This window comes from Pongo pygmaeus, chromosome 10, assembly GCF_028885625.2.
Source record: "Pongo pygmaeus isolate AG05252 chromosome 10, NHGRI_mPonPyg2-v2.0_pri, whole genome shotgun sequence".
Taxonomy (NCBI): Eukaryota; Metazoa; Chordata; class Mammalia; order Primates; family Hominidae; genus Pongo; species Pongo pygmaeus.
Genome location: NC_072383.2, coordinates 9,598,860 through 9,624,200, shown reverse-complemented (window position 1 = coordinate 9,624,200; position 25,341 = coordinate 9,598,860). Strand labels below are relative to the sequence as shown.

The 25,341-nt window shown below is 35.6% G+C and overlaps 1 protein-coding gene across 1 annotated transcript in view; it reads left to right on the top strand.

Annotated features, from left to right (window-relative positions):
• Nucleotides 1–290: 290 nt before the first annotated feature.
• The window catches only part of LOC129009925 (ovostatin homolog 2-like), a 53,957-nt gene continuing 28,906 nt past the window's right edge, over nucleotides 291–25,341 (top strand). The window contains 13 exon segments of the mRNA XM_063646902.1: nucleotides 291–362; nucleotides 3,861–3,886; nucleotides 9,479–9,662; nucleotides 10,207–10,388; nucleotides 10,516–10,541; nucleotides 11,661–11,713; nucleotides 12,168–12,188; nucleotides 14,772–14,940; nucleotides 15,756–15,840; nucleotides 19,405–19,522; nucleotides 23,557–23,668; nucleotides 24,440–24,549; nucleotides 24,892–25,050. Coding sequence (XP_063502972.1) covers nucleotides 291–362; nucleotides 3,861–3,886; nucleotides 9,479–9,662; nucleotides 10,207–10,388; nucleotides 10,516–10,541; nucleotides 11,661–11,713; nucleotides 12,168–12,188; nucleotides 14,772–14,940; nucleotides 15,756–15,840; nucleotides 19,405–19,522; nucleotides 23,557–23,668; nucleotides 24,440–24,549; nucleotides 24,892–25,050 — 1,317 coding nt within the window.

Here is a 25,341-nt window from a genome sequence, read left to right as displayed (position 1 = left end):
ATTTCTCCAAGTAAGGTAGCAAAATTTTCAAAAGGAGAGTGGTTTTAGTAGTGAATTTCATAATTATAAATGCTGTGTTTTTAAATCATTATTTGGCATTCTTCCGCCACCTCATCCATACACCACCTCCAGCTTTTACTATGTTTTCTAGTAAAGAAAATGGTTGTAGAATTAAAGATGTCTGATGAGATCAGGCAAGTGCTGGGTGTGAGAATCTCATCATATATATTCAACATCTAGTGAAAGTCAACCTCAAAGTCTTCAAGAGTAGGCATAGAATACACCTTACAATGGTACCCTTGGGGATTCATGAATTCCCTATACTGGCCCATACTGGCCTTTATATTTTTCTGAGCATCATGGTAAGTAGGGTCACTAGCTGAAGTAAAGAAAGAGCAAGGGAGTGTTGAGATGAGACAAATGAGATGGGATGAATGAGTTGAGACGAATCTGAGAAAAAGATCATTTTTCCACATTTGTCACCTACTAGACTTTTTTTTGCACCAACCAGCTTCTTTTTAAATATTCAGATATCTCTTGAGATTCTTAATCCTCATTGCGTTAGTCCATGCTCACATGGCTATAAAGACATACCTGAGACTGGGTAATTTATAAAGAAAAGAGGATTAATTGACTCATGGTTCTACAGGCTGGGGAGGCCTGAGAGAAACTTACAATCATGGTGGAAGGTGAAAGGGAAGCAGGCATGTCTTACATGGCCAAAGGAGGAATAGAGTGAAGAGGAAGGTGCTGTACACTTTTAAACAACCAGGTCTCATGAGAACTCACTCACTATCATGAGAACAGCAAAGGAGAAGTCCACCCCCCAGCAAGGGGCAGGGACATAAATTCAAATGGTATCACTCATATAGGTTATTTTTATTTGTTTTCTTTATTTTAAAAAATGCTAACACAATTCTCTCTTGTGTCGTAGATTTAAACTGAAGACCAAAACTTTTAAGTAATTTACTCAAGGTCACTGAACTAGGCCCTGGTGAATTATGGGTATGAAACAAAGTCTTCATTTTTCAAGTACAGAGTTCTCGTATTTATATTATCAGTGGTTCTTAAGCATTTATTAACAATGAAACCATTTTCCCCTGAATCCAATCTTATGTAACCTCAATATATATAACTGATAAAGGCTGCATTTCATTAACATAAAAAAAATTAAAGATGTTTGAACTACCATATTGGTGGCAGCATTTAGTAAGACTCTGTTTGACATTTGTCTGTTTATTTACATGTCTGACAGTCTGTTTGCTCAGGTAGTGTGATATTATTCAGGATTAGAAGACTCTCAGGCAAATGAAAGAATAAAAACTTATCCTAAATGACCTTGGATAAAATTATATCTTTGACACTGTTGAACTTTGTAGAGTTGAAAAAATATGACTGCAAACCCAGTCACATCATACATATTCACCTGGCTCTTCACTATCCACTTGCCTCTCCCCCATTACTTTTTTGATCACTCATCCACAGGTGGGTGTTGTAACTAGAAATTTCTTGGCAACTATGACAATCAATCTTTGATGCTAGAGATAAACATCTGACATCAAGAGGAGCCATTTCACTTGTCAAGCAGCTTATTCCTTTATGAGGAAAAAGTGATTTCCCTTTCAATGGATTGCAACATCAAGAATGGAACAGTTTTATTTATATTCCAGCATAATTAACTGCCTACACATTACTGGACTTGGGCAATACTTTTATTTGTAGTGTTGGTGAAAACACTTCATAAAGGTGAACCAGAAGTTCGAGATGTTCTCAAGAACTGAAATAGATTCTATATTTTTGACACTTAAAATGTACTATGACTAATTGTGCAGCTGGGAAAATCAACAAAATGGTTTTCTGTTGTTTAAAAATTTGTAAAGCATATAATGTCAAAGCAAGTTTTCAAGGCATTGTCTTACGTTCAACTCAGTGGCACTAAGGAAATTAACCAACATTGCCCCATGCCTGTAGATATCATTCAGCTCAAGTAGCAGAGTAGTCAGATCTTCACCAGTCTTTCCTATCATCAGCTACCTTCTTTCCCATTATAAATGGTTTCCCTGTGTAATTTTATCAATGTCCTTAATATTAAATATTATCTATATATCACAATGGTTCCCAAATCTATAGCTAAATCTCTCTTTTCCAGAGTGTGAGATTTATTTCAACTCTCAATATGATATCACCGCTTTGTTGTACTGCAGTACCTCATAGGTAATATATACCAAACTTTAATCATCACTTCATTTACATATTTGTTTTGTCTTCCTGTCTTCTCTAACTTTAACACCATTCACCATTGGTGACAACCCACCCTCTCCCTCTTCTTCAATCCCATACCATCACCCCATACCATCAACCCCATACCAAACAACCTGAAGTTCTAAGAATTCGAATTAAAATATGTCTTTTGAAGAGATATTGCCATTGTAAGGGCCTTACCTCTGTAAGCTAGGATAATCTTTGAGCAAATTTTTGCTTTTAAGTCAGATCTCACTCTATTTCCCAGGCTGGAGTGTAGTGGCATGATCACAGCTCACTGCAGCCTTGACCTCCCATGCTCAAGGGATTCTCCTGCCTCAGTCTCCTGAGTAGCTGGGAGTACAGGCACCGTACCACAATGCTAGGCTAATTTTTTTGTGTAAATTTAGAGAGACAAGTTCTTGTTATGTTGCCCAAGCTGGTCTTGAACTCCTGGACTTAAACAATCCTCCCTTTGAAACCTCCTGAGAGAAAGGAAACACTCAATTGGCCTCATGCTATCTTCATTGAGTCTTGTTTGGAAAGATGAGTCTCCTGTAAGAATAACGGCTTTTCCTTTTTAAAATTTGTAAGCTATCATTTTGGCTAAATGAATGATTTATGGTAACTTAAGATTCTATTTTGTAATATACAGTATTTTAAATCTTTGGTATTCAAGAAATCTTTCAAAATCAAGCTCTAACTTAAAATAAAGAAAAAAATTAAGTATCCTAAAGTCCAAAAGACATATTCGGCTTATTTAATGTATTAAAATCATGCAGGAAACTTTGTCAAATATAAAATGGTGTTTAACTTTCTTTAGGTTATATTCATATAAATTTGTTATTAGCATGTGTTGCAAAATTGTATAAAATTCCTGTAATTCTCATATGCCTCAGTATATGTCATCAGTTATAATTATAATTATTGTTTTGAATTATTGTGTGCCAAATAAATAACAAATTTCATTGTCAATTGTGTCTTTAACTGTTTTGATGAAAACGTTTTTGTCATCCAGTCAATTATTGTCTTCTTTTGGTCCTCTTTAGAAGATGGTTTTATAATCAGCTATAAAACTTTGACAGGTGCTCTTGAATGCAAGTTTCTAATAGCTTTGGAGATTATGACATTAAAATAAAGGAAAAAACTTTTAGAACTCTCATGGAGAGTTGAACTGTTCATAAATATCAAACAGAAGTTAACTGCATGAACTAAACTAATAAAAGTCTAAAGTAATCTTTTTAACTTTGCTTAAAATGCTGCTGACCCTTTGCTTTGTTTTTCAGAGTCAAGGAAACTTCTTTTAAGCTATTTACAGCTTGTAGCAATTGAGTAACACATACTGCTATGAACAAAATTTGGAGCATATGTGTTTATCGCTACCTGATTTCTCCAGAATTTAAAAACTATTTGTGAGTATTCATAATTTATGGCAATATAGGTATTTGCATAAGTGCAGTCAGAATCTGTTTTCTTTTGTAACAGGACACAATTGGAAAAACTGGTTATTTTACCAAGGCTTTACCTGGAATGGCATGCTTTCCTTTAAGGAGTTAAACCTGACTTATAAAGCCAATAAAAGCCATTGGTAAAACTTGCATCATACTTTGTCCACACAGTCGCTGTACTGCGTTTCTCGCCTGTGGTAAGTAAAAAATGTCACTTTCTGACAGGACCAGAAGCCCCAAGTTATCTAGGGATGTCGAGAGGAGAGGAATTTTCCCAGCTCATCGATATTTGAGAGTGGAAACCCATGGCTGGGCTTGGCTTTAAAAAGATTCCTGTGGAACAGAGTTTCATCAAAGTCAATGTAAAAAAACCTATGTAAAAAAAAGTTATTCTTGCTGTGTTTTATGCAAATAATCAGACCAACTATAATAAAATTAAAGTTTATTTTGCAAACAAATCAATCCTATCATGATTTGTTTTTAATATAAATAAGGACTGGAGAGAGAAAAATTATATTCCAAAAACTATAGCTTTTGTTCATTGTTTTTGAGTTTTTATTTTTATTTTTCTTCAATTTAGACTAAATGATAAATTTTTTGTGGATTATAAGTCCCCAAACTAATGCTTTCAAATCTTTACTTTTAAAACTGGGAATTGCACTCCTTATCCTAAAACTCATTATTTACCTTATAGTACACTGTCTGTTTAAATGCTGCACAAAAACAATAAATGAAAGTACTACTACCTTTGTCATAAAAGCCTTGGAACCCCAGCCTGGCCTGCATGAGTACTCAGACAGCTCAGACAGCAGCAATGCAGTTCCACTCCTCTCACCTTAGGGTCACCTGCTACCCGCAATATGCCCCCTGTCAGCAGGAGGAAGGAGACACTCAATTGGCCTCATGCTGTCTTCATTGAGTAATTGACAGTCTTTTCCCATCTTCATCGCCTACACCTTAAGAATAAGGTGCTATGAAACCCAAAGGAAGGGGCTGAAACTGCCTTTGCAAAATTGTAACTGAGGAAACTATGACAGTGAAAGAAATCAGAACTAACTGACTCCATCTTGCTTCTACTTTTAAGATGTCCTTATTCATTCCTGGGCATAGACTGAACTAACTTTGGGAAGGAATTCAGTTCACGGTTTGACTCTGAAACAAAATTACTAACAGCCCTTTTCTGAAAAGACCCCCTTCCGGCCGGGAACCAGTCTGCCTTTTCGGGACTAACAAATTAGCTACAAGATTAGAAATTACAGTTTAGAGTCATTCAGCCTCTGGCTCTGAACCTCCCCAAATTGCTCCTGGGGATAACATCATTATTGTAAAACCTAAGATCAGTGCTTGAGATATTTTGCAGACCCTGCACTCGATGTATCAGCTGACACCACACAGACCGATAATCTGACTCAACCAGTTCTGCCATCGCACCCAGGAACAGAAGACAGCAAGAAAACCTCACTTCGACCCCCTACGATTCCAACTTCCACCGCCTATGATTCCATCTCCAACCTGACCAATCAGCACTCCCCACTTCCCAAACCCCTACCCACCAAATTATCTTTAAAAACTCGGTTCCTCAAATGCTCGGGGAGACTGATTTGAGTCATAATAAAACTCTGGTCTGCCACACAGCCGGCTCTGCCTGAATTACTTTCTCCGTTGCAATCCCCCTGTCTTGATAAATCGGCTCTGTCTAGGCAGCGGGCAAGGTGAACCCACTGGGTGGTTACAACCTCAGCCTCCACTGAGCACAGCAGCAAATTCTATTTTGTAATGTTTTTACTTTATTTATTTATTCATTCATTCATTTTTTTGAGGCAAGGTCTTACTCTGTTACCCAGACTGGAGTGCAGTGACATTGTCATGGCTTACAGCAGCCTTGACACCCTGGGCTCAAGCGATCCTCCTACCTCAACCTTCTGAGTAGCTGAGACTATAGGTGCATGCACCACACCTGGCTAATTTTTGTATTTTTTTGTTGTTGTTTTGGTAGTATTGGGTTTTTGCTGTGTTGCCCAGGCTGGTCTCAGACTCCTAGCTCAAGCAATCTGCTCACCTCAGCCTCCCAAAGTGCTGGGATTACAGGCATGAGCCACCGTACCCATAAGCAAATTCTTATTTGGTTTTCCTACCATTATTCTACTCTCATTCTTTTCTGTTCTCTATGGAGTATAAGAATAATAATAGCCACTGTTTTTCACTATAATATTCAAACTCCTAAGCACAAGTAAAAGACCTTTCTCAAGGTAACCACAACTCTTCCAATAGGCTCAATGAATGAATGTTACTTCATACCACACACTTTTCTTCAGCAAAACTGAACCTACTATTGTTTTCAAAACACACAATATTTGATTATAATTCTACAATGTTCTTTAAAGAGCTATTACTTCAGTAACAATTTCTTCAGTTTCTACTCTACCTGGAAAATTTCTAATCATGTTAATATTTCCAATTCTAACATTACTTCCTTATTAATTTCTTTCCAACTTTCTCATTTATAATTTTAATGAGATTTTATAAATCATTGCTCATAGTTCCAATGTGGAATATTCTTAGTATCACTTGACATTGCAATTTATAGTTATATATCCCACTGAGTTGATGGTGAACTATTTTTGGGAAAGAAATGATCTTATTCATATGTTTACCACCAGGACATGGTCTAATACTTAGTCCTTCTCAACAAGCATTCCCGTGACACTTTATAGTTGTCTCCTCTGTAACACTTATCATGATTATAATGAGATAATTAACTGTGAAATTAATTAATCTCTGTTTTTCCTGTTAGCATAACTCCAACACTTACCTTCACCTTTTCATTCCCACCATCTACCATAATGCTGGCAGATAGTAGGTATTCAATAAAAACAAACTAAATAAATGAGTAAACAGAGGTATTACTACAGAAGTGAACACCAATAACCTAAATAGTATTGAATCTGTCAAGTGATGATAATGTAATATCTGTTTTCCATATCTCTTTGCTCAGCAGAAACCTCCTATATAAAGACATAGCACATTAATTCATGTCCTTTCATATTCTTATATATGAAGATGTCCTTTGATCTTGTTTAATCTATGTTTGTTCAAAGAAATTTTTCCCAGCCACTTATGTCTGGGTGACCATATGGAAATAATGACTTTTCCTGATACTGTATTTTTCCCCTCTATAAAGTGAGGGTAAATAAATTCCAAATTGTGTTTTCTGAGGATTAAATGAGATACTGTAAATCCTAGTACATGGCACACTGACTGCTACATATTAAATACTCAACAAATGCTCCACTTCTATATTTCCTCCCTTCCTTCATCCTCACTCTCCCTTTATTCCTCCCTCTCCTGTCCTACTTCTCTCCTTTCCTCTCTTCCTTCCCTCTTTCTTTCCTTCCTTCCTCCTTGCTTTCTTTTCTTCCTTTCTTACCTTCTCTAATAAGGGGTAAATTTTTTTAGAGAATCACCTTATTCATCTTGTTATCCCTAGAACCTAGCATTATTGCTGATACATAAGAGGCACTCAATAGACACTCTTGGAATCATATCTGAATTTTTCTGAGATAAGGTTCCATTAACCTGAAGACCATGTTAATCAGATAAAATTCCTTAGAAGTATTCTATATTTGAAGAGAGAGCTCTTTTTTTCCTGTATTTCTGTTAGCAGTAAATTGCCTTTATTAAATTTAAGATCAATAAAGTCATTTATTTAACATAATAATTTTGCATTTGAAAAATAAAAATATTTTAGAGAAATTTTATTACTTTAGACTTATCAGCCTTGGGGATGAAGAATTGGTGGCTTTGATTTATAAATAATTTGCCTTGTTGTTCTATTTGTCTTCAATGCTGGTGAGTGAAAGCTGGTGAGTTTTAGTTGTTTTGGAAGCTAGTGACTCTACTTAATAAGCATGGAGAGAGGAGTGTGAAGAGTGGCTCTAATAATACTCTAATGTGCTATCAGAGGGAAGAATTTGGTCAAAAATGAAGTCTAACAGTTTGATATTCCAATGGAAAGAAAATATTCCAATTGCTGGCAGGGCAGGCCAGCAATTGAAGACTAACTTCTGTAACCCAGATTTTCAGAGAGTTGGGGTCCTATGCAGGTTAGAGAAAAGACATACAAAAACAAAATCCTAAGTGGGGATGGGTAAGAGAGCAATGTCTCAACTCTACTGAGAGAATAAGATGGTCAGAATTTTTATGACTATAATTCTGTGCTAGAACATGAAATATGGTCAACAAGGAACCCCTGTTCTCACCTTCCCCAGACCTCATGGTTGCCTGCATTTTAGTGCCATTACAGCTGCTCAATTATTAGGTTATAATTGGTTTTGTTGTTCTTTCCTTTGTGTTTGCTGTTTCAGGCCTATTTCCAAAATATTAAATCCAGTTTCTGTCTTTCCTTACCCAATGTAACCTTCTTTAAACAATATGCATTAACTCCATCAGTACTTAAAGTGAAAGGAATGTTTTTAAGAAAAAAAGAAGGGTAAGACAATACAAATGGGAGAATTAACACACTAAAGATGTTATCAAGAGTTTCCTAGTTTCCTTGGTATGGTTCAGGTGCTTTGTAAAAAATGTTTTGCAATCAAAATAATGGTAAAGAATTTATTTTCCTTTTTTTTTGCCAAGAAATGATATGTGTGTGTGTTTCACCTTTTCTTTCATTTTTTCTCATTACATTGAGGGTAGAAAATGACATTGAACATTGTAAGAAAACCTCACTAAGATAATCACATTAAATGTTAAACATAGATCAACATTTTTAATGCTGAATTTTGTATTATGAAATTATAAAACAGTAACAGCAGTTTCAATTATCTGTAACATAAGCTTATATTGAATGTCTGTTTGTATTAATGTTTTGGCAAAATCAGTAATGCTGCTTCTCTCAGAAGCCCGGAAAATTTACTTTTTGGGATTTGGTATGGTAACAGCTCTTTGGAGAGGTATTTTTCTTCCAAGTGCTAATTCCTAGGGAGCAATGCTTTTAATACTGTGGTCAAACCTGTATGATGCTAAAATAAAATAATGAACTCCTGGCACACAGCTATTTTCTTTGTTCTTCTCTTTCTTCCTGTACAACTTGTGCTGCTGATTCTAAAAACAGAGGAGGGTCCAGTGAACTTAAGCAGGAAGTTGCATATAAAGTGACACCTTTCGGAGAAGTAACAGGAGAGGTGATCTAAATGTGATTGGTGGATCCCATGGTACTTGCTTCAAAAAGTAATTGATCTTCCATTGTGTATGACTATAAAAGCAACAATATACAGAGAGAGGCAGAGCAGAAGGAAGTAAGGAAAGTGGAAAGTTGAGGTAGCTAATTTCTAATGACAGTGAGAAAGAGACAGTGAGAAAATTTCTCTTCAAGTCTTTATTACTCAGGCATCTGAATAAAATGGTGGCTACTTTTCTCCTGAGCACCTTTTTGCTTCATTTTACTGCTGCTGCGGCTTCAGAACCGTAAGGAAATGTTGCACTATTTATAGTGAAGTACTAGCAAAATGACCTCATTAAATATGTTGCATGTTAAAATTTAATTACATTTTTACCATTTCAGCTTCTGAGACTGAATGCTGGTTTGTTTGCTCTATAAATTTTAAGCAAGTATAAAGACTATTGACATCTTTTTCTTAAGATGCTTCTCTGTGCCTAAGTTTATTGTAATACCATCTATGAAAAATGTACATATTTCAGGAATATTTCAATAAGGAAAAGATGCTTTCTGTGGATGTTCTCCATTTCTCCTACATGTGTTTACAGTGTCAGTTACTTTCTTTGCACAGGCAATATATCCTATGGGTCTCCTCTGTCATTCAGAGTGATTCTACAGGAAAAGCTTGTCTCCACCTCTTAAAACTTAATGAATCTGTATCCTTGAGTGTCACCTTAGAATATGATGGATCCAATACCACTATTTTTGACCGGTTTGTGGAAGAAGATAACTTCTATGCTTGTGCAGATTTCAAGGTCAGGCATTGAATTTGACATTTTGGGACTTCAGATGGAAAGATGAAATTATTTTTTAAAAATTATTTTTAGAGAGGTAACAAATCTTCGTTTGGGATGAATTGTAGAAGCTAGGGAAGAAAATTGGAGAATACCTGGAAGTCAAGAAATAAAGAAAATTTTCACATGTAACAAAACTTGGGAAATACTGCCATTCTTCTCTTATAAAAAGAGATAATGAAGTAATAGTAAAAAATGTTTTTAGATAGTAAAATTGATCCACAGTTTGAGGAAAGAGAATGTAAGTAAAGAAGAGAAGGGTTAGGACAGGACTCAGGGCAAAAAAAAAAACACCATAAATAAAAGGCAAGAAGATATAAAAAACAAGCTTCTTAGAAAGTGTCCTCATGCTAAATAAAGGAATTGTAACAGGGGATCACTGTCTATCATTAGGAAAACATAGATTTACAAGTCTCTCTTATTCTAAGAAACCAAATTAAGACTTTGTTCACCATCTTAACATCCAAAAATAATTTTTTCATTCTCTGCTGTTGCACATAAAAAGGTCTCTCAGAAGTCATCTGAACAGTTGGCTTTTGTTACCTTACTGGCTAAGGGAAATACTCATCAAATCTCTGAGAGAAGATCTGTAGCAGTCATTTCACAGGAGAAAGTAACCTTTATACAGACAGATAAACCCATCTATAAATCGGGAGAGAATGGTAAGTAAATATTTGTGTTTCCTTAGTATCGTTGGCTTCAGAAATGCATTCTCCAAATTGAGAGCAATTCAAACATGAATTTTAGTCTGAAATTGATTCTTAACATCATGGAATTGTGAATTTCTGGAATTCTTATTGGTTGCCTGGGTCAGTTATGAAAGAGTACCCTCCTACACCAGTAATTGAATGCTTTGCTTCATAAAATTTTCAATACCACTTTCAGTGCTTATAAATTCTAGTGATAGGCCTATATAATGTAATGGTTACAAGTGTAGGATTTGGAGGACAATTGTTTGGTTTGAATCGTTGCTCCATAACTTACCAATTGGGCAAGCTAATTAACTCTCTATTTTAGGCTCAATTATTTCACCTGCAAAATGGAAATAAAAGTGTTTCACTTGTAGAAATATTGTGAGAGTAAAATAAGATAGTTAACGTAAAATAGTGCCTAACATTCAGTAAAGACCCCTAACTAATATTATTATCACTGTTATTCATACTAGTAGAAGTCATCACAAATCTGATAACCTAGGTAAAGCCCTTCTATTTTCTTTATTGTTGTTGTAAGTAGAAGGTAGCAGAAAGAACACCAAACCAAGATTCAAAGGGTTTAGTTTTGGTCTTGGGTCTGTTAATAAATGATTGGCTTTTGCCAAGCAAATTCTGTTATGTAGGGCTTAGTTTTCTCATTTGTAAAATTAAAGAGTTGGAAGAAAGCATCTCTACATTTAATTCTGGTTATTATTATATATCGTTTACTGAAAATAAATACAACTAAAATCAGAATTCTTATAGTGAGATTTTTGCTAAATTATATTCTCTCTTTTGGACTCACTAAAATGCTATGGTGAAAATTATATATACAAAATTAGCTAAGATAGTTTTTCAGAATTCTGCTAAAATTAATGTTTGCTGACGTCAACACATTTTTTCAGGGAAATTATGTTTCTCTCCTGCCATATGGATTTCACATTTATCCTTCTATGACTAATTCTGTCACCAGTGCTGAAGATCTCTCTATGGGCTATAAGAGCAAAAGTTCCCAGCAGTAGTAGCTGCTAGTGTCAGCCTTCGTCACAGCAGAGCATCCTGAACAGAGGAATTATCAATGTGCAATAAGAGATCTTTCCCAGTGGAACCCCAATCTGAAAGGGTCAAGTCAGAGTCAGGGGAGAAGAGAGCGTAGTAGTCCACGATTGCAAGGCAATTAATTTCTCTGTTTACAAGCAATCATACCTAGAGGGAAAATAACAACAACAACAACAAATCATCCCCTCTCTCTCTCTATCTCTTTTAGTTCAGTTTCGCATTGTGACCCTGGATACCGAGTTCAAGCCTGTTGAAGAGTTGGTGAGTTCAATAATTTCTAGTGGCACAATAAAATGTACACAAGTTAGACAAATCCATTGCTACATAAAGCTTCTTCAGGAAGCTTTCCATATGTGTGGAAATGAGGTTCCAACATAGGGTACTTTATGGGTATAGCTTCAATGCTAACCTCACGTTTAAATGGAAAACTTTCATTCGTAGTGAGTTGATGTATATATTTTTTAGGTCTTTTCATTATGTAAAGTAAACATAGGTTGTATGGAACCTGCTTTCTACTTCCCAGAAGATGTTTGGGATTTATTTCGCATTTGTGATTTTCTTGGCATTTTTAGCCATAGAAACGTTGTCCTCTGGGGAAGTAAGGGCTAGGTTTCAATACTTAAATTAAGATCTATTTAGATCTTTGTAATGCAATATTTGGCAAAAAAGAATGTGCTATTACAGTATTGATCTGTATTGTTTTTTCCTCTTTCAGTATCCTTTAATCACAGTTCAGGTAAGAGACCTGCTTTTTACATTCATTCTTTTAAAATATTTAGATAAATATTATGTGTTTTGGTTTTTATGATTCACAATTAGAAATTAAGATGACTAAAATAAGGGGAAGTGAAGTCTTTATGTGCATACACAATGTAAGGCATCAGATGAAGGTCTAAATCAAGTACTGTTGGTTTTAGTGTAAGCCGTGTGGCAAATGCATTATCTTGGTTTTTATGAAGAATAAAGCATTGAGCTTTTTCTAAGCGATGTCCATGCCTGAAATTGCTTAATTTTGGCTGCTGGCCTTTCTCAATCTTAATTTAGCCACTTCTTGTTTTAAGGAAATAGAAAACACAAACATCTAAAAATTTTGGCTAGAAGGTGATATTATTATAAAACTGACTCTGTTTTCAGAAAATAATTAAGGGAGGCTCCTCCTAACTGTTCTAGTCTCTAGAATAGTGGGGCCTTCAAACTTATTTGAAGTTGTATGCTTATCAGTAAATAAATTGTATCAACCAACTCCAACTTATATGTTTTAACCCGTATATACAACGTGCACCAGTATTACTAGCTATGTCTGAAGATGGGTACACTGAAATCCAGGCTCAGCACTAGTAATTATGTATGTAAATATGTGCATCAAGTAGTCTTTGTATAATTTAGATGGCTTTGACTTTGTTATAGAGGTGTACCCTACTCTAAGCTCATCTTTATAGTAGAATAATTATCATGTCAGTCATTCATGTTGTCTGCATAAACAGTAATCTATAAATAGTATTTTCATCACACCCTCCTCAACATCCACTGGGAAAGATCTCTTATTGCACATTGATAATTCCTCTGTTCAGGATGCTCTGCTGTGATCAAGGCTGACACTAGCAGCTACTACCAGTGGGAACTTTTGCCCTTATAGCCCATAGAGAGAGTTGTGATTTCATTGCATTCCATTGAAAGTAACAGAAAGCTTAACTAAAGTTGACTTAAACAAACAAATATTCGTTGTTTTCACAAACCACTAAGTCTGAGTGTAGGCACTTAGCAACAACACAGTACTGCCAAGGATCCAAGCTTATTCTGCTTAACCTCTCTGCTTCCCTCAATGTGTTGTTTTATTTTCACTGCCAGCTAGGCGTGATTCTTTTGGAGAGAATTTCTAACCAGTGACTTCCCCTTACACTTAATTAACCAAAACTTAGTCACTTGTGTAACTCTAACTGAAAGGAAGTCTAAGATATCAATTCCGCCTTAAGACTTTTTTTATATTTTATTTTTCTTTTTGAGACAAGATCTTGCTCTGTCGTGTAGGCTGGAGTGCAATCATGAGAACACAGCTCACTGCAGTCTCAACCTCCTAAGCTCAAGCAATCCTCCTGCCTCAGCCTGTTGTGTAGCTGGGACCAGAACTACACAGGAAAAAAAAAATGCCACCATGTCTTACTAATGTTTAATTTTTTATTTTTTTGTAGAGACCTGTTCTCACTTTGTTGCCCAGGCTGGTCATGAGCTCCTGGGCTCGAGCAATCCTCCAACCTCAGCCTCCCAAACTGCTGGGACCATAGACATGAGCCACTGTGCCTGGCCCCTAGCTTTCTAGACTTTATAGTAGAGGAAAGAAAAAAAAAATGTAGTGAGTAGAGAAGTATGTTTTTGTCTTTTTTTTTTTTTTGAGACAGAGTCTCACTCTATCGCCCAGACTGGAGTGCAGTGGCGCGATCTCGGCTCACTGCAAGCTCCGCCTCCCGGGTTCACACCATTCTCCTGCTTCAGCCTCCCAAGTAGCTGGGACTACAGGCGCCCGCCACCACGCCCGGCTAATTTTTTGTATTTTTAATAGAGATGGGGTTTCGTCGTGTTAGCCAGGATGGTCTTGATCTGCTGACCTTGTGATCCGCCCACCTCGGCCTCCCAAAGTGCTGGAATTACAGGCTTGAGCCACCGCACCCGGCCGTCGTTTTTGTCTTTTTATAGAGATACTTTTAGTCAGGATTTCTTTAATCACTGCTGAATGATATCAATTAACTTTATTTATTTATCATTTATTAATAAATATTAAATGATAAATAAATATTATTTATTAATAAATAAGTTAATAAATTTATTTATATTGGCATCATCAATCTTTCTTGTCATACAACCTCCACTTAGCAGCTCTTGCATGCAAAGTGTGCAATTCATGACCGACTTATGTAGAGACTAAATAAAAACCCGTGGCAATTTTTATAAGCATTTGTTAGCGTTAAGTGTCTGTTTGTGGCTCTGTTGGTGTGAGTCCATCACTTTGGACAGCACCACTTTGAAGCAAGCAAAATAAGTTTTTAATTCTTTAACTATGGAACTCTGGTTTAGAAAGATCAAAAGCAAAAGCATTACATACTATTTTTTTAGCCATTTTGGGTTTAAGTGAGATACACTTTAAGATTGGAATTGAATGCATTGAGGAAGTTATGTTGTTTCTACAATTTGAGATAATTAGTGCAATAAAATGGCTGCATTTTCTTTACTTCCAATAACTCTAGAAACTATCCAAAATATAGCGGCAAAGGGTAATACTCTCATACAAATTCTGATTCTTTATATTTTTTTCATTATTTTCTAGGATCCTCAAAACAATCAGATTTTTCAATGGCAAAATGTGACTTCTTTCCGAAATATTACCCAACTCTCGTTCCAACTGATTTCAGAACCAATGTTTGGAGATTACTGGATTGTTGTGAAAAGAAACTCAGGGAAGACAGTGACGCACCAATTTGCTGTTAAAAGATACGGTAACCAGTTGCTATTTGTAGCTGTCCTATGTAGATGAAGAGTTCAAAGGATGGACCAACACAACATTTATGTTAGACATAGGCAGGAGTAGGTGAAGCTAGAACTGGTTTTCTTTATCTCCCTTCCTTGACCTGGTTAGCTTCGTCATCAGCACTTTGCTGCTCCTCACTCTTTCCCCAGTATCCTTATTCTGATTCCTGCCTTCTTTTTCCCCCTAGAAAATATACATTTTTTCTAGAATCCCCACAATCTTCTAGGAGAGATCTAAGAGATTGCAATAGAAAGAAAATGTGAGGCCGGATGTGGTGGCTCACGCCTGTAATCCCAGCACTTTGAGAGACTGAGGCGGGTGGATCATGAGGTCAGGAGTTCGAGACCAGCCTGACCAACATGGTGAAACCCAGTCTCTACTAAAAATACAAAAATTAGCCCAGCGTGGTCGTGCATGCCTGTAATCCCAGCTACTCGGGAGGCTGAGGCAGGAGAATGGCTTGAACCCTGTAGGCAGAGGTTGCAGTGAGCCAAGATTGCACCACTGCACTCCAGCCTGGGCAACAGAGTGAGACTCCATCTCAAACAAACAAACAAAAAGAAACAAAATGTGAAATTCTGAGGATAGGGAAAAGAAAAGAAAGAGGAAGAATTAATCATTAGTGAGACACCACCATGTAGAATGGTGCCACACAATTTGGGGCAAATGATACATAGCTCATACAGATGGAGGGTACAAGTAATCATAGTAAACTATACGACTGCAATAAGGTTTGCTTGCCTGTGATTGTGCAGGCTAACGTATATTTCTCTTTGTTTCCAGTGCTGCCCAAGTTTGAAGTTACGGTCAATGCACCACAAACAGTAACTATTTCAGATGATGAATTCCAAGTGGATGTATGTGCTAAGTGAGTATTTATTCAGGAGATTTACCATCACAAGAAAACACAAAGCTCAGAGAGAATGAGAAGTGAGATTAACCATGAAACTTTAATTATTCATATGCTTGCATTAATGTTATAAGAGAAGCAATGAAACCTCATTGTAGAATATTTGAAAAATATAGAGAAAAACACAAGACATTACCTATTATTAATTTGACGAACTGCCATTAACATTGTAATGTCACTAACATTGTAAGTTTCCTCTAATTTTAAAGAATATTTTCCATGACTACAATCATACTTTTCTATTTATAATAATTAAGAAAACATGCCTTCATATTATGCCAATCTTTTCATGAATTCCAATTTTCTGCTGCACAAACATATTTTTATGTGACTATACCAAATTTAATTATTTTATTATATAATATGTCGGCTGTTTCATTTTGTTTTCCTGGTAATTAATAATTTTGCAGTATATGTCTTTGTGTGTAACATATAATAGGTAGCTTTTGAATGAAAAATTGTTTACTTAAGAAAGATTTCCAGAAAAGGAATTACCAAGACAAAATATGTAACATTCTTTTAGTCTTCTGATTGCCATACTCCTCACTAAACATGTTGTGCCGGTGTAGAATTCTAGCAGCTGGTGTGAAATTGTCTCATTGAATCTTTACTATCATGGCATATTTTCATTAAAATTAGAATATGAGCTATTGAAATGGCAAAGTGAAGGTAAGGCATCTTATCAAGTTATTCTGAATTATTTGAATTCTCTTAATGTAAAAAAAATTCTACACGATTTCAGAAATTTGTATTTTGTTTTTGGAAAATTATTTTTAATGTTTTTTTTCTTTTTTAATGCCTTTTCTCAAATTTCTAATAATAATTTATAAATAATTGGCCAGGCACGGTGGCTCACACCTGTAATGCCAGCATTTTGGGAGGCCAAGGTGAGGGGGATCACCCGAGGTCAGGAGATCGAGACCAGCTTGGCCAACATAGTGAAACTCCATCTCTACTAAAAATACAAAAAATTAGACGGGCATGGTGGCAGGCAACTGTAATCCCAGCTACTCGGGAGGCTGAGGCAGGAGAATTGCTTGCACCCAGGAGGCGGAGGTTGCAGTGAGCCGAGATCATGCCACCTCACTCCAGCCTGGGCAACTGAGTGAAACTCTGTCTCAGAAAAAAAAAAAAAAGAAAAAAGAAAAAAAATTTTTTTTGAATGTCAACTGGTTTGTTAAGCTCTGCGTATATTATTACCACAGTGCTATGAGATAGGAGCTATTGTCATCTCTATTTTATAAAGAAAGATAATAAGACACAGAGAATTAAAATAACTTATCAACAGTAATTGAGCTTGTTGATGGCAGAACTAGGATTTAGACCTAGGTTTTTCAGCTTCAAAGCTACTCTCCTAATCAATTACTGTCATATACTTTATAAAAACAGTTAACAATATTAATATTTGCCATATTTGTTAAACACTGTTTAATTTATGACATGAAAATTACTTGCCTTTGAGTATTTTCAGCAGTTTATTAAAGATACATTGATTAAAGAGCTGTCTAATGAACGTGCAAGGGTGGTTCTTAAGATGCCTTTGATGCCCCAGAGAATCTTGCAAACCAGTTTTCAGCCTTCTTTTTTTTTTCAGTAGCATTTCAAATCTTCTTTTGACTTTAGGAAATGATTATAATTTTTTTTCTAAGCTTTAATGAAGAGTAGTTGAAAATACCAGAATTTAATATACGTAATAGATGAGAGACTGTGTAGATCATTGATGTTAAAAATGATGAGGTGATAAATATAAGCTGGAAAAAATCCAGAATCCTAAACAGGTTTCACCGGAAAAGCCAAACACAAAGCCAGAGCTTTCAGTGGCATTAACATCTCATTTATTTATCTGCACAATAGTATGCTAAAAAAAAAAAACTACAACACATTGGAAGAGCAAAAATGTTTCTCAAGCATGGCCTTTGGAAAAGACTTGCAAACCACATGCTAACATGGAACTGGTAGTTCCTTAGCAGTATGTCAGGTTACAATCCATGATCCTGATTTCTTGAAATTTCTTTGATATTGTATTCTGGGTAGAGTTACATTAAGGAGTAAATCAGTATCAGCAATAATAATATCCCGCCAGGAGGCCAGGCAGCTAGACTGGAGCTGTGCTTGCTACAAAGTTATTTCTGGGCAGATTGTGAGAGCACTGTTTCTAGAAGGTTCACATCAATTGTATACTGTGTCTCAAATTGTATGATACTGTGCCTGTGTTTCTTTAGTCTTTTCTGGGATTTAGCTTGGAATGGCTAGAGAAAACAAGAAAGAATTAGATTATTTTAGCAAATAAAGTCAGAGATGACTTAGACTTTTAAGAGGGAAGAAAATTTACCTACAGACAAAGAGATTTTAATACACTGCATTAGCATTCACTGAAAGCTTTTCAAATCACAAACAAAGGGAGAATGTTTATTCTGTCCTGTTTTAAAAATTTAAGTTACATGTCTTATAGGCATATGTTAGCTTACAGATAATACTACAATAAGACTTTTATTTTATAAATAAAAGACATTAAGTAGAAATAAGAAGAAATGTTCAGGTATAATATGTGTGGCCAGATCTAAGTCTGGCCTTTATATAATCATGAAACCTGACACATGATTTTATTGGTATGAATTGACTCAGAATCTCAAAAGTGTTAGGAATTTTTAAATGGAAAGAAAAAAAGGTGAGTGGAAAGAAAAAGACACAGGCTATGGAGTGAGGCAGATCTGAGTTCAAATTTTAGTTTCATCAATTACAATGTGGAGAAGTTACTTGACCTCATTTTACAGATCAGGGTCACTGGGAAAAATAAATGATATATATCAGTGTCCAACAATTAGAAAAAAGTATTATAATCTGTGAAAATCATATTCACTTTTATTATATGCTAGTTTTACATTTGTTGTCTATTAACAAAACAAAAAACTCCAATTGACTGGATTTGCCTTTGGTTGAACCTTTACAAATCTAGTGTTGTAGTTTTGTGTTTTAGGAGAAAATGAGATACTTAAACCCGCCCTGTAAGGTATTATATTTTTGGTCAAAGTATAACCAGTTCATGCCAGCCCCATAGCCTTTATATTTATTGAGTCGTAAATAAAAACTCGTGTTTAAAATGTTGATCTGGAAATGTTTCAAGATCCTGAATCATCCAAGTTTTATATACATATATATTTTTCTGATAAAAGGGAAAGTGCTACAATGTTATGATGTTTCTATCAGATTAAAATATATTTTTAAAAAATTCAATTTAAGCATTAAATCATATTCAATGAGATTTTAGATTATTTTAGATTCTGCCTTACCCTGAATTCGATTTTTTAAAGGCAGCCAAATCCTCCTGAGATCAAATGCCCTGTTTAACCTGAACTCTGTGGGGAACCTAAACCCTCACCCATAGGTGAGAATTCGTAATTCAATTTGGTTAGACTGGGTTACTCACAGTTTAGAGACTTCCTATATAATTTCTGAAGAAGATCATAAAATATTGCTATGATATTGCTTATCTGTAATCATAACTACACCTTCCCCCATTAGGTACACCTTTGGCCAACCCGTGCAAGGGAAAACCCAAATCCGGGTGTGCAGAGAGTATTTTTCTTCAAGCAATTGTGAGAAAAATGACAATGAAATATGTGAGCAATTTATTGCACAGGTACAGACCATGATCTTTACTCCAAAAAAAAAGTTCTCACTCATTTTTCATTCTTATTCTTTCTTCGATTTCATTTATAAGGGGAGCTTAACAATACTATTTTCATTTTATTGATAATGGAGTTTGCAGCTAAATAAAGTGAAGAAAGAGAAGAAAATACAGTGCTTAAAGCAGTTTTTTATTCCATAGACCATGTAAATTGTTATTCACCTAGAGATTCATGGGATTTTTAGAATATGAAAGGTATCGTGGGCTTTGTTGTTTTATATATTGCCTAGGTAGCCTTCCTGATTGTCCTTTGGAGAATCGTTAATCATCCTTTAAATGAGTCTGTGATACTACTCTCCATGCCACCTGGATTTTTTTTTAGTGGAAACAGCTTACTTGCAATCAACTGCAATTCAGAGTATCCCCACTATATTACTTTAGACTTGCAGTTCATATGTGAAGTCATCATTTGCTCTATCTGCAGCACCCTAACCTTAAGTGAACAACTCTTCCTATCTCTTTGAAATTGTCTTTTGACTCCCCAAAGTGAAGCTTGTGTACACCACGTAGTTCATATTTTAAGTCCAATTGTTGTCCTAAAGTTACTCATCAAATTTAGTGAACATCCTCTAGGTAAATATCAATAATTGACAAAGACAAGCAGAATCCTACCTTTACATAGGAAATGCAGACAAAGAAAAGTAGGGTGGAATTTTTCCATGTCAGCAGTACATTCTGATAGAGTTCAGTCAACTGTTTTACACAATGATGGGTGTTCCCTCAGCTAATGGTTTATTTTTTTCCCCCCATGTGAAAAAAAAAACCAATAAACAATCTGGTAGAGGCTAGGAGAAGTGGCTCACACCTCTAATCTGAGCATGTTGGAAGGCCAAGGCGAGAGGATCATTTGACTCCAGGAGATCGAAACCGGCCTGGGCAACATACGGAGCCCCTTCTCTACAAAAATTAGCCAGGCATAGTGGTGCACATCTGTGGTCCCAGCTACAGGGAGGCTGAGGCAAGAAAATCACTGGAGCCCAGGAGGTCAAGGCTGCAGTGAATTGTGTTCGTACCACTGTACTCCAGCCTGGGCAACAGAGCAAGACCTGCCTCAGAAAAAAAAAAAAAAAAAATCTGTCTGGTGGAACTATCTTTATATATGAGAGGTTTTATTTACTTGAAATTTCTTAGAGTGAGTTTCCTGAGTCAAAGAAAATATAGATAATGTTCATAGACAGATAATTTTAATTTTAATAAATATTAGCATATTGCTCTCCTAAAAGTTTTTAGGCATTCAAATTCCTGTCAGAAATACATGAGAATACTACATTTTCCAAATTACTTTCAGCAATATATTTAGAAGTTTTGAAAGTTTTTGTCATTTTGATAGACACAAACTTAGCTTGTTTTAACTTGTGTTATCTAATTTCTGTTTGGTTTGAGCAACTTTTCATATTTTTGTTATCAATTTGAATTTGAGAACTCTTAATTACCTATGTTTTTCTGTTCATGTGAAATGGAAACTTTCATTGTAAGTACTGCCTTCCATCCTCCAAGCATTTTTTTTCAAGCCTGTTATTTGAATAGGCAACTCATTTACTTTGTAGTATTTTTGACATACTCACCTTCCTTACGTTCCTGGGTTTCCAGCCTTAGAAAAAAAATCTCACTGGCCCCTGTGTTGTACATGTGGTTAAGTATGCTCTTAAGATTGTTTACGATTTTCTAATAGACATGAAGTTCATTTCCAATGATGTTCTAAAATGGGAATTTTTCTTCCAGATGTGGGCCGTGTTGTGTTAGCACCTATCTCACAATTTTGTTCTCTCGCTCTTTGTTCTAAATCATGCCCATGAAAGTTTCACCTATTTTATTGGTTCTTATTTTTACTATTTTCTTTCTTATACTATTTTGTGTTTCTAAATAATTTATTTTCTCTTTCATGTTATTAATTCCTTTTTCTAATATTCGTAGTTGATTTTGTTGGGGTTTAAAAAATATATTAGCTGTTTCTTTTAGTAATAAGCCCATTCAATATTTTACATTTCTTCTTAACTACAGGTGAACACCATTGATTTTGATGCAAAGCATTTTTTCATTACTTTAATATCTGGATTCTTATTGGTTTACTTTATATTTTCTCTTTGCTCCAAGGATTCCTGAAAAAAAGCTTTTCTCTTATTTTCAAAATAATTAAGGTTCCTCTGGTCACTTTCTATTATTTCATTTTAATTTGACTATATTATAATTAGACAAAGTAAAATTGCTTTTGTTGTTGATGTAATAGCTGTTAATTTAAAATCAAGAAGCACATACTCTGGAGCCAGAGCGGCTACTTAGCGCCACCATCTCTTAGCTGTGAGATCTTGGACAGGTTACATGATGTACCTATTTTAGTTTATTCATCTATATAATAAGATAATAACAGTACTTGGCTCATGTGATAGTTTTGATTATCAAATAAACTGATATATCCTTATAACATTTTAAATCTGGAATAAACACTGTGTTGTAAAATATAACTAAATTTATATTCCTCTAATTATTGACATTACTGATGATAGATTAACTACAGATTTTTTTTGTTATTTTAAATAAGCAATTTACCTTAAAAAGTGTTTGTTTTGTTGTTACACATTTGCTGAGCACTTCTGTTCCATCTGTTTTAGTGCCTTTCTAGATGATTATAATTTCTTCCTCTTAAAACACTGTGAACCAAAAGTATCTGAGACAGATCTCAATCAATTTGAAAGCTTATTTTGCCAAGGTTAAGGATGTACCCATGACAGCCTCAAAAGGTCCTACCAACATGTGGCCAAGGTGTTTGGGGTACAGCTTGCTTTTGTACATTTCAGGGAGATGTGAGACATCAACAAATATGTGTAAGATGTACATTGGTTCGGTCTGGAAAGGCAGGACAATCCAAAGTAAGGGGGTTTCCAGGTCATAGACAGATAAGAGACAAACAGTTGCATAAAGAATAAGTCTTTGAGGCCGGGCTCAGTGGTTCATGGCTGTAATCCCAGCACTTTGGGAGGCCGAGGCGGGCGGATCACGTGAGGTCAGGAGATTGAGACCAGCCTGACCAACATGGAGAAACCCCATCTCTACTAAAAATACAAAAATTAGCCGGGCGCGGTGGCAGGTGTCTGTAATTCCAGCTACTCGAGAGACTGATGCAGGAGAATCACTTGAACCTGGGAGGTGGAGGTTGCAGTGAGCCAAGATTGTGCTATTTCACCCCAGCCCGAGTGACAGAGCAAGACTCTATCTCAAAAAAAAACAAAAAGAATAAGTCTTTGTCTTTGATCAACTTTTCACTGAATACACAATTTACATGTGACAGGAGGATAGAGGAATAGTCACTTATGCCTTAGTCTGGCTCAGTAAATCTGCATTTTTACATAAACTACTGGGCAGAGGAAGCAATCAGATAAATCAGATATGCATTTGTCTCAGGTAAGCAGAGGCATGACTTTGAGTTATGTCCTTTGTCCCACGCCTGTAAAGATAAGCTATGAATTTATATTGCCAGGGTGAATTTCCAAAGAACTGTTTTAGGGAAAAGTTCTTGAGGCCCACAAAGAATTTCCTTGTGGGCAAATCGTGAGGGAGGTATGTAGTTTTTATCTTTGTAGCTACCTTATTTGGGAATAAAATGGGAGACAGATTTGCCCAGCAGTTCCCAGCTTGCCCTTTCCCTTTGGCTTAGGGATGTTGGGGTCCTGAGATTTACTTTCCTTTCATAATACCATTCAGCTTCATTTCCATCCTTTAATCTTTTCCCATCTACAATGTTTCCAGGCGAATTTCCTTGAAATCTGTAAAATACAGATTACCTCCTTCCCTTCTTTAAAATGCTGATGTAAATATTCACCTCCTCCTTCTCCTCCTTTAATTCTTTGGCCATTTCAACAAGTTTATGAGGTAGAGTCATGGCACGGGGTGGGGATGTTAATATATTTGTGTAAAAACCGTATTTTTAAAAGACACTTAAACCTCTTGGATCTCTAATATTTTAATTATACGTTCTCTTTATTTTTCAGTTGGAAAATGGTTGTGTTTCTCAAATTGTAAATACAAAAGTCTTCCAACTCTACCGTTCGGGATTATTCATGACATTTCATGTCGCTGTAATTGTTACAGAATTTGGGACAGGTAATGACTGTATTTTTTGGACAACCTGGGGATATATGGCAACTTACTGGGAGAAGCTTGTTGAGTTAGCACTAAGTACAAAATTCAGATTAATTATTTCTAATTTAATACAACTGGGAATAGTTGCAAGTGCAAAAACTATTACTGAAAAATTTACAAGATTGCTCATAGTGAGTGTTCAATAAGTATTTGTTAAAAGAATGAAAGAAGAGGCCAGGTGTGGTAGCTCATGCCTGTAATCCCAGCACTTTGGGAGGCTGAGGCAGGTGGATCACCTGAGGTCAGGAGTTCAAAATCAGCTTGGCCAGCATGGTGAAACCCCATCTCTACAAAAATACAAAAAGTTAGCCGGGCATGATGGTGAGTGCCTGTAATCCCAGCTACTCTGGAGGCTGAGGCAGGAGAATCATTTGAACCCAGGAGGCGGAGGTTGCAGTGAGCTGAGATCGTGCCATTGCACTCCAGCCTTCAGCCTGGGTGACAGACCAAGACTCAGTCTCAAAAAAAAAAAAAAAAAAAAGAAAGAAAGAAAGAAGGGAGAAAGAGGAAAGAGATTAATTATTTAATTTGGAGTGGGAAAATCAGATTTAACCACTAATTATTTCTTGTTATTTAAAAAGGAATTGTGATTATGCCATTGTAAAGTGCTCTATATAAGCATACTTGATCAATATCATGATGCTATTCACACTGGGCAAGCTGGTCACATTTATATTGCTGTGGATGGTAACTTAGACATTTTCACTCTGCTGTGTTCATCATTCCTTACAGGTGTGCAGATCAGTGAGCGGACCTCAGTTTTTATCACTCAATTGCTTGGAACTATAAACTTTGAGAACATGGATACTTTCTATAGAAGAGGGATTTCTTATTTTGGAACTGTAGGTTTGACTAAAGAATACATGCTTCCATTTCATTTTCTTGGATCATAGATTGCCCTTTGAAAATTTCTGGTCACTTTTTTCCTACTTTTATAATACATTTTAAGCATTACTATGTCTGAGGTGCTAGAAAGTGCCCTAGATTGAAAGAAGCAATAGATAACATTATAGTTTTTTCCATACTTTATATTATATAGTTATGTATTTAATGGAGCATCTTTCTGTCTGTTGGAATTTAGGAAAATGACTAGGGATTACATTTATGAGTAGAAAACTATTTCTCTGTAAAAATTTAAACATTTTGTGTTTTAAGTCATATTAATTATTCTTTTTTTTGTACAGCTTAAATTTTCGGATCCCAATAATGTACCTATGGTGAACAAGTTGTTGCAACTGGAGCTCAATGATGAATTTATAGGAAATTACACTACAGATGAGAATGGCGAAGCTCAATTTTCCATTGACACTTCAGACATATTTGATCCAGAGTTCAACCTAAAAGTAAGACATCAAAGAACAGAAGAAGACCATTAGACATCCCACAGAGGATTTGGATATCAGAAATGTTAAACATTAGGAATATCTCAAAAGATAACTTGTATACAGAATATATTTTAAAGAAAATTTAAAATGTAGCTTATTTTATAAATTTGCTTGTTCACTAAATAATTTATGAGAATACTTGTTCAAGAGGATGGGAAGCTAAAAGTCTATCACGATTGTTATAAATTTGCTAACAACTAATATTTTCCTCTAGGAAACAAGAAGTAGCTCATGAGGATGATTTTACTT